Source organism: Phoca vitulina, unplaced genomic scaffold (genome assembly GCF_004348235.1).
Source record: "Phoca vitulina isolate PV1807 unplaced genomic scaffold, GSC_HSeal_1.0 scaffold14, whole genome shotgun sequence".
NCBI lineage: Eukaryota > Metazoa > Chordata > Mammalia > Carnivora > Phocidae > Phoca > Phoca vitulina.
Genome location: NW_022589717.1, coordinates 30,118,680 through 30,131,938, shown reverse-complemented (window position 1 = coordinate 30,131,938; position 13,259 = coordinate 30,118,680). Strand labels below are relative to the sequence as shown.

At 35.9% G+C, this 13,259-nt stretch overlaps 1 protein-coding gene across 1 annotated transcript; it reads right to left on the bottom strand.

The window, feature by feature from the left end:
* Positions 1-2,573: 2,573 nt before the first annotated feature.
* On the bottom strand, positions 2,574-10,219 carry FGB (fibrinogen beta chain). The gene is made up of 9 exons (XM_032413046.1): positions 10,009-10,219; positions 9,766-9,786; positions 6,988-7,179; positions 6,333-6,516; positions 5,161-5,388; positions 4,502-4,615; positions 4,007-4,132; positions 3,517-3,802; positions 2,574-2,903 (listed from the first exon to the last, which is right to left on the bottom strand). Exons 1-9 carry the CDS (start codon positions 10,078-10,080, stop codon positions 2,672-2,674), a joined length of 1,455 nt encoding a protein of 484 aa, XP_032268937.1. The 5' UTR covers positions 10,081-10,219; the 3' UTR covers positions 2,574-2,671.
* Between the last annotated feature and the right edge of the window lie 3,040 nt (positions 10,220-13,259).

The following is a 13,259-nucleotide window of genomic DNA, read 5'->3' as shown; positions in this document are numbered from 1 at the left end:
TTTCCTATGTAGAGCCTCTGATGTAATAAATCCGGGTTGATACCGGGATATCCGTATTGTAAATAAGCTCTGCAGGTTTAGACAGTCAACATGCACGATGTCTGGTGTGCAATGGTTCAACAACAATGTCAGCTAAGCTACTGCAGTGGGCGGTATGTCACAAACCCTACATTTTTGGCCCATGTGGAAAAATCTGTGTTCAGTTTAAAAGACAATTCCTTAGTCACATTGGTTGGCTGGTTTCCTTGGTTCCTAGATGCAGAGGAACTGGAAGTTTATATCCCAAGTACATATAGCCTTTCTAGTTTTTTTTTTACATACTTTGTCTTAGTCGTATAATAAAATATGATTCTCATGCCACAGTGTGGGATTAATCGTTTCCAACTAATCTTTTTATTATCTTCATAAAAGTCATGAGTTAATCTTTTTTGAAACTGTTTTATGTATTCTAATTCGAGGACACTACCTTTATATTATATTCAAAATTGTGATGCTTGAATAGGCCAAACGAGATATGTAAGATTTCTTACCAAATGATAACTTAAGAAAACTTACTTCTTTCTAGATAAACTTAGATATTACACACCATCCAGGAATGGTCTCTGTGCTTCTGCAATTTGCACATTAACTAAGAATTGACCATCAAATTGACTACTTTAATGTTTTTTTTGTTGTTGTTATCTGTGGCTTTATTTTAAGCTCATTAGATCTTCCGTGAGTCCTTAAGGGGTTGAGCAAATGTCTGCAGGATACTGCCCTCGGATTGGGCTCCTGCCCTTTCCCCATCCTTGATTCCATGGGCATTTGCTACTCAGTCTTTTTTTTTTTTTTAAAGATTTTATTTTATTTTATTTTATTTTACTTTATTTTATTTGAGAGAGAGCAAAAGCAAGAGAGATCACAGAGGGAGAGGGAGAAGCAGACTCACCGCTGAGCGGAGAGCCTGATGTAGGGCTCCATCCCAGGACCCTGAGATCATGACCTGGGCCAAAGGCAGATGCTTAACCATCTGAGCCACCCAGGTGCCTCTGCTATATTCAGTCTTGCTGCAAAAGTTCTACTTTCAAGTATTTTGTGTGTTAAGTTTCTGTGTGTGACTTATTGGAAAATGGGTTCTATAAAAAAAGGGGGGGGCTATCCGAGATCTTGATAATCACTGAATTTTGTCATCCAATATTTATGAACTTATGAAAATCACGTTTTCTGACAGGCTGATAATTCTGGAATAAAAGATGAGTAAGAGCTCGTCATTAGTAAAGGAGAAAGGGATGTAAAACAGAGAAATTGCAGTTAAACTGAGGCTTAAAAATGAACAGTAATTTGTCAGATAGTGTTGGGGGAAAGATGCTATTAACAATGGAAACATCATATAAAAGGGCCTAACCTTCTCCGAGATGGTGGAAAATTCACTCTGACAAGAATGTAGACGTGTAGTGAAGGGGGCAGGAGACGGTGCTGGGACCAAATAGCAAATCATTTTCACTCCCAGTCAAGGAAATTGGATTTTAGTATTTAGGTAACAAAAGCTGAAATTAAGCAGGAAGATAACTTGGTCAGAATGTTCTATTTTTAGGACCATATATGTGATGGCAGAGTAACAGAGTATATAGGTAGGGGTGAGACAGGACTTATGGCAGGGAAACCAGGAAAAAGTTGAAGTTGGATTTGATGAGGAATTAAGAGAGTGACAGCATTTCTATGATAGAAATTAATAACCTCTGCTTAGATGCAAGGGTAAGAGGATGAGCTTCCAGACTACAAGTTTCTATAAAAATGAGTGGAAATGATGCTACATTAGGGAAGGAGAGTCTGGGGGGCATAGGGTTGCCCAGGGCAGTTGGAGTGAAATGATGGGAGAACAGAAGATAAAGGAAATATTGAGTTGATATACTCATTACTTGGGGAGAAATAGAAAGAACAGAAAACCCACTTTTACTGTAGTTCTGGTGTTATGTGAAAACCAAAGATCCAGTTGAGGTCAATAGGCCTAACTTCCCGGGAAATAGGCAACTGCTGCTTCCTACCCCACTATTCCTCCCAAAAAACAAATGATGAAGACTGAACCCTCATTGTCCTATTGAGATTTCTGATCCCAAAGTCTAGCTAAATGGCAGATTAGTGGTTTTCCCATGATGCAGAGTGAGATTTTGAATCTTCATATGTTCAGTGTTAGTTTATTAGCTACTTAAAGTTGTGATTATTCCTCTTTTCTCACAAGTTCAAAGCCTAACTCATTGGTCATGTGGATTACAAAATAAGAATACATTAATTTACTGTAACAGAGACTGGTTTAATTAATAAATCTTTTCAAAAGTTTTTTTGTGTGTGACAGATCTTACATAAATAAATAGTCTTTAAAGCGGACTTTTGAACCAGGACAGAAAATTCCTCTTCCTAATTTGAAACTTTCTACAATCAACTGAAATTGAAATTACGAACACTGTCCACAATTATTGTTTCAGTTAGTTCTCAGTGAGATAATACAAATGAAGAATATAAAAGAAACTCATGTGCCATTTTAATGTCATTTAGCCTAAATACTTTTCCCAAAAAGTCACACTCACAACCATTTGATAGCTTCAGAGGGATACAGTGTGTGAAAGAATATTCCAATGACATAATATACAAAAATGTGTTACATATAGAAGAATAAAAATTTATGTTTTGGGGGTTATTGCCGTGGGAAGAAGGGTCTGATCTTCATAGACATCTTCTTCATTGAATACCAGGACCCCTTCCAGTTCATCCATACCACTCCATCATCTGTGCCATGTTTTGCCATGTCCCAGCTGTAATGTCCGCCCCAGTAGTATCTGCCATTTGGATTGGCTGCATGGCATCTATTATACCACCATCCACCGCCATCTTCTTTAGAACACTGTTTTCTGGGATCTGCAGTTACCCTGAAAGGAAATGTTTGGGGTCATTAGAACTGCAGTGCTGTTGAGTTAATTCTTTGCAAAATACCCACAGAAGAGTGCTGTGCACAGTACTCTTTCACTCTGGTTTTATAAGTAAAATCAAACTAAAACACAAAAGACCTTCTCTGCCCTATAGCAAGAAAGAGAGAGAACTGAGCCTGGTGACAAGTTCATCTGCATTTGTTTCTTTAAACTGACAAGTCAGCTTTCAGCTCCTTTAGTATTAGAGAACCCTGGAAAACAAAATGAAGGTTCCAATGTACTATACCTTAGAATATACAGACAGAGAAACCTATCTAAACGCTCACTACACAGAAGGTAACTGTGCTCTAGTTCCAGTTCCATCTTTTATCATTGTATGACCTTGGGTAAGTTACTTTGTCTCTCTGAACTTCCTCCATCAAGTGAGGATAATAGTGACAACTTTATAGCAGAAATGGTTTAGAAAGTGACACATGAAGAGTTTAGTATGGTGGCTAGGGCCCAGGAAGCACCCAAGAAATGACAGTTATCAATAACATGAGCTGCCATTGAGGATTCCAATCACAACATTCGTAGCAGCTTTTAAAGCAGGGGTGAAAGACATCATACATACCAGCCATCGTTGTCCCTGTCGTACGTGCTGAAGTACATGCTGTTGTGAATGGTCATAGTTTGATTCTCTCCAATCAGTTGAGAAGCTCCTTCTATGAGGGCATTGCCAGCTGTTCCCTTATATTTGCTCACGGACAATTGGTATTTGTTGGCCTCATCCTGTACAGTGAATCCTCCATAGAGGGCCTTCACCTTGTCGCCTTTCCAGTCCTCCATTTCAATCAAAAGTTCCGTGGGTCCCATGTTGGTAAGCTGGCTAATTTTATCATTTCCAAGCCAATACTCACCTAAAGGAAAAATAAAATTAAGTCTCTCCAAAAACAACACCTCTGGAAATTAAAAACTGCCTTCCTTGCCTTATCTTTAGTTTTCACAATCTTTTTGTAAACTCTTCTTAACCTCCTAAAAACAGTCTCCCAGCACTATGGTTTTTAAATGGAAATAAAAAAAATTTCCAACAGGATAATTTATTTTGTACTCCCACTTTTTACCTGGTAGACCACAGTATTTTTTCCCATTGGCATTGGTTGCAATATTTCCAAATCCTTGTTTATATGGATCCCATTTCCTGCCAAAGTCAACACTCCCATCTTGACGGTTCTGAATTACTGTCCATCCTTTGGTTGAAAGAAACAAAAATGGCACATATTCACCAATAACAAATAATCTCACTTTGGGGAGAATGTCTGAATTCCTCGCCTATTTAATTTATTTTATGCCCACCTATGTTAAGTGCTTCAAAATGGATACAATAAGGAAATGAATATGAAAGGAAAACTTAAAATCTTTGGAGATCTCAAGTGCTTTATCTTACCCCCAAATTGTGAATTGTGAGTCATAGATATTTTATAACCTTTTAAATATCAGGTTAAGTTCCAAGTCAAATGGCTCATTGTTAGGTATGTTAAAGCTAGGTCTTATTTTTTAGCATTGTATGGTTTCAAAATAATTACAGCATAATAGGTGAACAACTATGGAATACTTACCTCCACTCTCTGTGGTCATATCGCAGTATACTCTGTACGGCGTGATAGAACTGTGAGGCTGAATGAGATACATTTCAGATGTTTCACCTCCGTTCCTGATAATTTCCTCACATTCTGCAAACATAAGATAACATACATTCAGGGAACCACAACATAACTCCCTGATCTTTAGTCATCAATTTTATAAGATAACTGATGACACAGATTACTGAGGAATGTTTTATTTAAGACATTTGAGAATAAATTATAGAAACTGAATCATCCTTTTACTGAAAATCAAACTCAGTTTTTGAGTTCTATTTCCCAAGGGGATGAAACAAGCCCTTCTCCACCTTTTATGTCCTAGGATACACATAACCTGCCAGAACACATGGGATGGAGAAACTCCTACGCCCACCCATGCTTCTGCCACCTACCCAAGCAAACATGCGCATTAGCCAGGTGGAGAGACCACCATCATTACACTACATCCTGTTCATCAAACACTGGCAAATACATTAGGCTAAGTCAGAACACAGCATGCTAGGGATATCTTCATGATGTGCTCTTATGTCATTAGGATTGGTTGGGGAAGAGCCACTAAGCTTTTCGAAGTTCTCTTATTTTTTAGAGAGTATTTGTTCTGGAAGCCTCTAGAAATATGTTTATTAACTAGTTACCTTTGCCAGACACCACAGGAATATTGCAACTGACTGTGCATGGAGTGCGGCAGTATTCTATCTGAGCCGAGACATCAGATTCTAATTTTTGTATTTTGCTTCTCAGGTTTTCCAGGATTGAACGGAGTACACGAAGGTTAGTTGGGACATTGTTGTCCATAGTCTCCTCTATATATAATTGGTGCTTTTCCAGCTCTGAGGAGTACTCATTTATTGCATTTTCATTTTCTGGAAAAATGAAATTATGAAGGAATGGTAAGCACTTTCTCCCAATAAAAAAACTACAGGTATTCAACCATACAGTCGTGATTTTGATTTTCTGAGAATAAGTTAATAGACACAGAGTTACTGTCAGGCAATCATGACATGTAGTTGTACTAGAGAAAATTATTTTGCCTGTGACATATACAAATTAACATAAAGTCTAGCTACTATACTAGTAATTTACCTTAGGTGTAAGCTAAAAATTATGCCTAATAATAAATACAAAATGTTCTTTATTTCTCTGGTGAGGAAAAGAGGAGAAAGCAGTGTTTAGGCCTTCCACCTCAGAAGTTCAACATCATATGGATTGGATACACTTGATTTACTTATTTATGTCCTTATCTCACATAAGGACAGTAGAGCCTTGAAATTTATAAGAAGAATGTCATGATACCTTTGAAAAATGTCCAAATTTGGATAAGCTACTCACTGAAATGCCTATGCCAGGCTTACTCACTAGCTGATTCCTAACCACCCACCCAATAGCACTCAACATTCAGATCTCAAGATTCAAAGATTTGGTAGCGCTATCTGCAATACCATTGAGTACATCATAGATTACCCTCTTATATTCAAAACCTGAAGTATTAAACCTATAAATGCTAAATTTGACTCTGAATATTGTCTCCTGATTCACAAATTTCTTATAGAATGAAAATAAGGACTCATGGTGAATTTTTCATAGAAAATGATTCTAGCTGAGAAGAAGTGCTAAATGGTGCTTATATGGCAAGCTGCTGCTAAAGGTGGCTAAGTGAGAACCTTAGGGTAATCAGGCTCATACTGAAAGCAGTAGGATGTTATTTAGGCTAATCTAGAAATGTTGATCTCAGAATCATGCATTCCCATGGCATTTCAAGAAGTTCCAATTTTATAGCAGTATCAAACATAAAACACAGGATATCTACCTGTTATTTGTTTCTGCCTGTTTTTCCATATCTCTTTTAGCAGAGTCATATACTGAAAGGTGTTAGCAGAGGACTGGGACACGGACTCCACATCGTTACTTAACTCTTCTATACTTTTTCTGACTGGCCTTTCCTGTTTTACCAAAGTATCTTGCAACTGACATCCTGTAGGACACAACACTCCCTGCAAACAAAGAAAATAGCAGGCATTAGATAAAGGATTCAGATTATGGGTATTTGTGAAAATAGTACACGGTGAAAATTCAATGATATCATTAGCCAATATAACAACTTGTAATTTGATTTTCTGTATATAGGTCCAGAAATTCTAGAGTCCTCAACATATTCCTATGAAGATTAAAATTAGTCCTTAGCATAGAATAAATAAAACTGGACTATGAAAATTTTACCACCTGAACAAATGAGGTGGGCAAAATACAAAATTAAGAATAATTTTTACAATCTTGGGCTCAGACTAAAGAAGACTAGAAAGGAACCCTTAACCCAAGGCCTAGTAAGTTTTGTAGTTATGTACAAAATAAAGAAACAAAATAATGATGATGATGTGGGTCAAGACAACATTAGGAAGCCATGATGAAGATAAGCATTCTCTGCATGGGAGACCCATCACGACAAGAAACATCAGTGCACCCACCAGGTCTGGGTCAGCATGAAGACAGCCCCCAGCATCAGGAGCTTTTCTTTCTACTTTCTTTTGGCCAGCTGCTGTTTTGGCTGGACGAGGCCGATAGCCACCTCCACTGATGGGAGGAGGGGCAGGTCTTAGGCTGGGAGCCTCTTCCCTCTTCTTGTCAAGGGGCCGGTGACCACGGGCATTCACAGTGGCCTTCAGGGAACCAGGCAGAAATAAAATGTAAAGTGTTATCAAAGATTTGACATTTAACTATTCCAATACACTCAATTTTTTTTAAAAAAGATTTTTATTTATTTATTTGACAGAGAGAGAGACAGTAAAAGAGGGAACACAAGCAGGGGGAGTAGGAGAGGGAGAAGCAGGCTTCCTGCCAAGCAGGGAGCCCGATGTAGGGCTCGATCCCAGGACTCTGGGATCATGACCTGAGCCAAAGGCAGACACTTAACGACTGAGTCACCCAGGTGCCCCTCCAATACACTCTATTTATAATTTAGGTTATCACACGATTAATGGTTTGCTTAAGGTCCATCAACTGGCTAGTCATTGTTGGTAAATCAATAGGCTGCTTAGGTCTCCTCAGTAACCATAGAAAGAAAAACCGCATGAAAGCTATTGCCCCGGAGGGAGTTTTGTTAAAAAGAAGCCTTAAAATAAAGCTACATCAGATTGTGAATAGTAAGGACCTTAGATTCCTGATACCTATACATTGGAATACATAAAATAGTAAGGCATCTACACTGTCAGGAGGAATAAATATTCTCAAGCCATCCAGATTACTAAATGCCTGTAATCATTGTTCATTATTTTCCCACTTTCAGTTTTCATGAATTGATTAATTTGCTTACTCCTATATAACAATATTTAAGAGGCAATACAGATTTATTCAAAGTGAAATTTACTTGGGATTTATTTGTAATAAGACAATCTTTGACTCTAGCATGTTTGGAGAGGAATAAGGTACTCTGGAGCCAGACTGCTTGGGTTCAAATCTTGACCCTACCACTTACTATCTACAAAACCTTGGGCAAGTTATGGTATCTGTGCTCCAGTTTTCTTATCTGTAAAATAGGGATAATAATAGTATCTGCTGTATAAGATGATTGTAAAGATTAAACGACTTCACATGTGACACCCTCCAAAGAGCACCTGACACATAGTAAGTACTCACTATTTTATTGCAATAACACATAATAGATACTACAGTTCAAAAGGCTTCTCCACTAATTCCAATCTTATTCTTATTTTATATCCATGAAATTATTGCTTAAACCATTCTCTTGAAATTTCTTACATGATTTATCAAACACCATAATTTTCTCATATCTAAAATAATTCTCAAGGTATGCAGTTAAAATTATTTGCTAACTTAAAATATATTACATTGGAGGTAATGAAGTGGAAAATATGCAATGCAATATAAAAGTGTTGGCTGGGATTAACTATATTGTCCTTCAGTCTTTGTTAGCAATTACACTTTTTTTTTAAATTACACTAATTACAAATTAACAAATGACTAGATGTGAAGCAGAAGCTAAACTCTCCAGCTATTCTGTGAGCCTAGAAGTCATGCAATGACTCTATTTTGAATTTTACTGTCATTTATTCATTAAGTTATAATAATACTTAACATTTAGTGAGAGTGTGCAAGGCTTCCAACCCAGCCAATTTGGCTCCAGATCTCCCTGCTTAATCACTATAGTATTGGGATATGTGTAATTGTAATAAAAATAATAACGTGTTAGGAGTTGGGAAAAATATACATATTTCCTGTGGTCCTGGTCTGTTCTACCAGGAATTTTATGAAATGTGCCTCATCTTTTACGGCAAATCAAATTACAGTAGAAGAAAATATTTTCTATTTCATAGTGCCATTAGGTAGCATTGATGGTCTAGCTCTACCAGAGAAAGGGGAATTAAAAATATTTAAAGAAATTCTATGGATATTTAGTTTCATGAAGATCACTTAGTGAAATAACAAAAACTAGAAAATCCATTTGGGAGCCTAAACTAGTAAACTATCTCTGTAAGGATTAGCTGGTGAGTAGAAATGTAAAAGTGCTTAGCCAAGTATTTATAAAAGTTTACTCTTACACGTTCTTTACATTCTTCTTACCTAATGCAATTAACCAGACAACTATCTTTTTATCTGTATGGTTTGATAATTAAAACAACTTAGCTTCCCTTCAAATTCAACAAATGATGTGAACAAATCACTACCTTCAAGTATTATCGTATACTCTTTATTTCTAGTGTGACAGACTATGTTATATACAAGAAATTTGATCATGTTTCATTTGAGAATAAAATTAAAATCCTTTAAGTATTTATCTCCCTAAATACATTTCTATATTTTGTTATCTTCAAACCAAGAGAAATAAATCAGCAAAGATAGTAGTTGATGAAAAACTGTTCCACAAATGAATAAGTTATACTGAGCTATGTGTTTGATAACTATTAATAACAATAAACACTACTTATGATTTAGATTTTCTCACTTGAAAAAACCCAATTATTTCATTTTATATCACTGTATTTGGTCTATTCTGCTTTTAGATTAGTTTACAATTTTCATTCATAAGTCACCAGTAATTTCAGGAGCTATGTATTACTCTCCTTCACCAAAGAGTAATCTACCACAGCTTTTTTCTCTTAAAATACTGCTTTTTCATTATTTTATCGTCCGCAAAATCCTCAGATTTGTCCTCATAATTGTAATAACATATTGCTAGAAATGAAAATCACAGTACTCAGGATAACAAGTGAGAAAAACAATCTTACCTCAGCTCCGTCTCCTTCATCCTGGGAAAATAAAGGTAAGAAACCAGAAAACAAGAAATTATTATTTTGTTTTTATGTAAGAAATACTATGTAACATTCTTTAAATAAAATGGGTCCCTGAGATTAACAATTCAATTTCATAACTAAAATCGAGGTTAATTTCATTAAGATATTCATATGATTACATTGTTCTATTTTATATTAATAATATTAGTAATAATATAATAAGTTTAAAATAGTCACCAAATAGTCATAATGTTGAGCTTGTGACTTAACAATAAAAACACACAATAGTAGCAATAATAGATTCTTCATGGTTTTAAATTTTCGGAAGTTCCAAGAAACCGTCCTCTGCTTGTGGACTTCACTGAGAGATCTTCAATCCTATATATAGCTGCGTCCTTTGTTACATATCACTTTAGAAATGGTTACCTTCCTTAGTTAATATTTAACGCTTTGGTTCACTTGTTGGCTGAACCATTTTATCACTTAAGCAACATCTTCCCAGCAAGACTTATTTACTTGTCATACAACTATTCTCTGTTGGCTGAATTTAGAAACACCACAGTTCTTAATTGGACAATACGAGGGAAAATTAGGACATTCCTCAAAGAAATGTGTATCACCTTTCCAGTAAATTAGTGTAGATGCTGCACATGCTCACAAAGAATGTGTGAAGAAATAAACATTTTTCATCTAAGCATGAAAATTTGGACCTACTCACAAGGAATCCACTAAAACTGTGAGTTCACAAAAAGTATAGCACAAACGTTTATGCTTTGAGGCAATCATGTAATTAAGTTTTAAGAGGCCAATACATTAAGAATAATATTATATCACCATGTGTTTAACCTTTCTTTTAGACGTTAATCAGAATAGGAAAATTAATAACTCATGCCTTATACTCTGATAGACAAACATCAAAAGGAAAATGTCAACCTCTCTTTTTGCTCTCACTTCTTTCCACAGTTTGTCCTTTAGTAATGTAAGTTAAAGTGTTCAGAAAATTCCAAACACTGTTAAAATAATTAAGAGAGCACAGATTCCTAAATCAAAATCATCATTATTGTGATTGGACACATAATTAACATTTATTTTTATATTACATTATATATATTTTACAGTATATTATATTGTTTATAAAGACAATGTTATTTTACCATTAGTGAAGGCTTCATACATCTATTTCAAATAGAGGCTCAGACACTAAATGTGGCCCATTTCCTGTCATTATTTCCTGTAAGCCACCAAATCCCTGTCTCTCATTTTTTTATTTATTTGTTGCAATCAGGATTAGCAACTCCTACAAGAATCAATGGGGAACTCAAAGTCAACAACACAAATAAATCCCCAAAACTGTGTTGCTTTATAGCATTTTTTGTGTGTACGTGTGTGTGTGTGTGTGTGTGTTGAGTACGGAAAGTAAAACATTCTCGTGACATTTAAAAAATAATTTTTTGAAAGATAGCAGGTTATCCAGGTTTAAATCAGGAGAGTATGTTTTTAATTGAAGTAGAGTTGACATACAGTATTATATTAGTTTTAGGTGTACAACATAGTGATTCTACAATTATATATATGTTAGGAAATGCTCACCGCGGTAACCACCTGTCACCATACACAGTTATTACGATATTATCGAATCTATTCCCTACACTGTACTTTTCATGCCCCGTGACTTAGTTTATAATGCAAATTTGTACCTCTTAATCCCTTCATCTATAAATCATGCTTGGAAGCAGATTCTTGATAATGGTATGAGACCCACTAAATTACTCTTCTCTGAGCAGCAGAGATTGCACCCCCAAATTCTTTTAGCTCGAATTTATAGAAGCAAAGTATTGAGTTTAAATTAAGTAAACTACCTCTCTGGATTTTTCCAAATTTGTGTCCTATTAATCAATATTGAGTTAATATTGTATTTTAAATTAGCTTAGTTTTAATTTTTCTTAGAAGAATACACATCTGACCATAAAAGCAAATACATGTGTGTATTAATTTAAAAAAGATGCAAGAACATTTCTCTTCAAAATGTAACTGAGAAAAAGCTCATTTTAATAATCTGAACAGGGTCTTATATTAATGATTTCAGATTCTTGCTGATTTGAAAAGACTATCTGATAAGAAGACTAAAACAATTTTTTTTTCTTTTAAGGTAACATTATCAGAGTAGTACTTCATTTTCAAGCACTGAAACTAGTAATAGAACCATTATCTAACTTTCAGAAGTTTATGGATTTTCAAGTTTCTTCTGGCATTTAATAGAATCTTGTACATTAAAATGAAAATTCCTTTAAATTCCCACCTTTTTCCTACTCTGACTGGCATTCTTGCCATCATCAACAGGAAGGTAGAGGGCGGAAACTACCAGAATGTATGTTCCATAGGAGCAGAGACTTAATGTTCATTTCACAAACAGTTCTTGAAAGCCTCCTATGTGACCGGTAGTATGCTAGGGGCTGGGGACACATTTGTGCATAAGATTGACATGGCAGGCATTCAATAAAAAAATGGAGAATGAATGAGTGACTAGCTTTCCCTGAACCATGCCTCAGAAGCCAAGTCCTGATAATCATTTGTCGTACTTCATTCTTGAAACCACTAAGTTCTTTGGTGATGAAACTGATGCTCCGAGAGGTTAAGCAACTACCCAAGGCATTCAGGTAGTAAATACGGAACCAAGACTTGACCCAGGATTGTCTGAGCCTATAGTCCATGCTCTCTGCCCATTATGCCCTATTGCCCAACAAAATCTAAGCATTATAAAGAATTTACCAGGAGCTTTTTGGTTGGTTGGTTTGTTGTTGTTGTTATTTTGCCCAGCCCATGTCTTGGGGCTATCCTGTCTCAGACCAGCTCACTCGCTCTTAGCCTTTATTTGTACTCTGATCTATGCGTGTGGGTGTGGCTATTCTTGTTGGTGTCAAAGGCATGACCAATGCAGTGATAATGACTAGGAGTTTTTTAAATTCCAGTTCTTGTGAGAGATTTTTTCCTACTGAGTTATACACAGCCACACTAACACTCTAAAGTGCCTAATCTTACAAAGTAAATTACCATATTTTCAAAGAGAAAAAATATATTTGCCGATATTCTGCTTATAAAGATACTTAAATTTTTAAAAATGTTGATGCTATTGGTGGAGGAGCAAGGGAGTACTATTTGTTCAGTTATATTTCCAGGTCAATAGTGCAGTGTTCTTCGTATTAGCTGATACCGTTACATAAGTCAAGGCCAGTAAATCAGTGACAGAGATTACAGATAATCTGTCCTGCCCAGCAGCTCTCTGGCATGAGGAGCAGACTTGTGGGCACTGACTGTCAATGCACTTGTTGATACCTTTACAATTCATGTCAAGCCCAGTCTATAGAACACAAGGCAATTTGTGTTCATCAAATATTTATAGAGCACTTACTGTGTGGGAAGTAGTATGCCAAGGCTCAAGGGTATTTTGGTGAACGAGATAGACAAGTGCCCTCTAATCATGAAGCTTT

Bases quoted from the DNA above. Each gene is read 5' to 3' on its own strand.
- FGB (XM_032413046.1), bottom strand. From the start codon at position 10,080: ATGAAGAATCTATTATTGCTACTATTGTGTGTTTTTATTGTTAAGTCA. The intron at 6,517-6,987 runs GTGGGTGCACTG...CTTTGTTTGCAG, and splicing joins TTCATGCTGACCCAGACCTG to GGAGTGTTGTGTCCTACAGG. The intron at 3,803-4,006 runs GTAAAAAGTGGG...TTTTTCCTTTAG, and splicing joins AAAATACTGTGGTCTACCAG to GTGAGTATTGGCTTGGAAAT.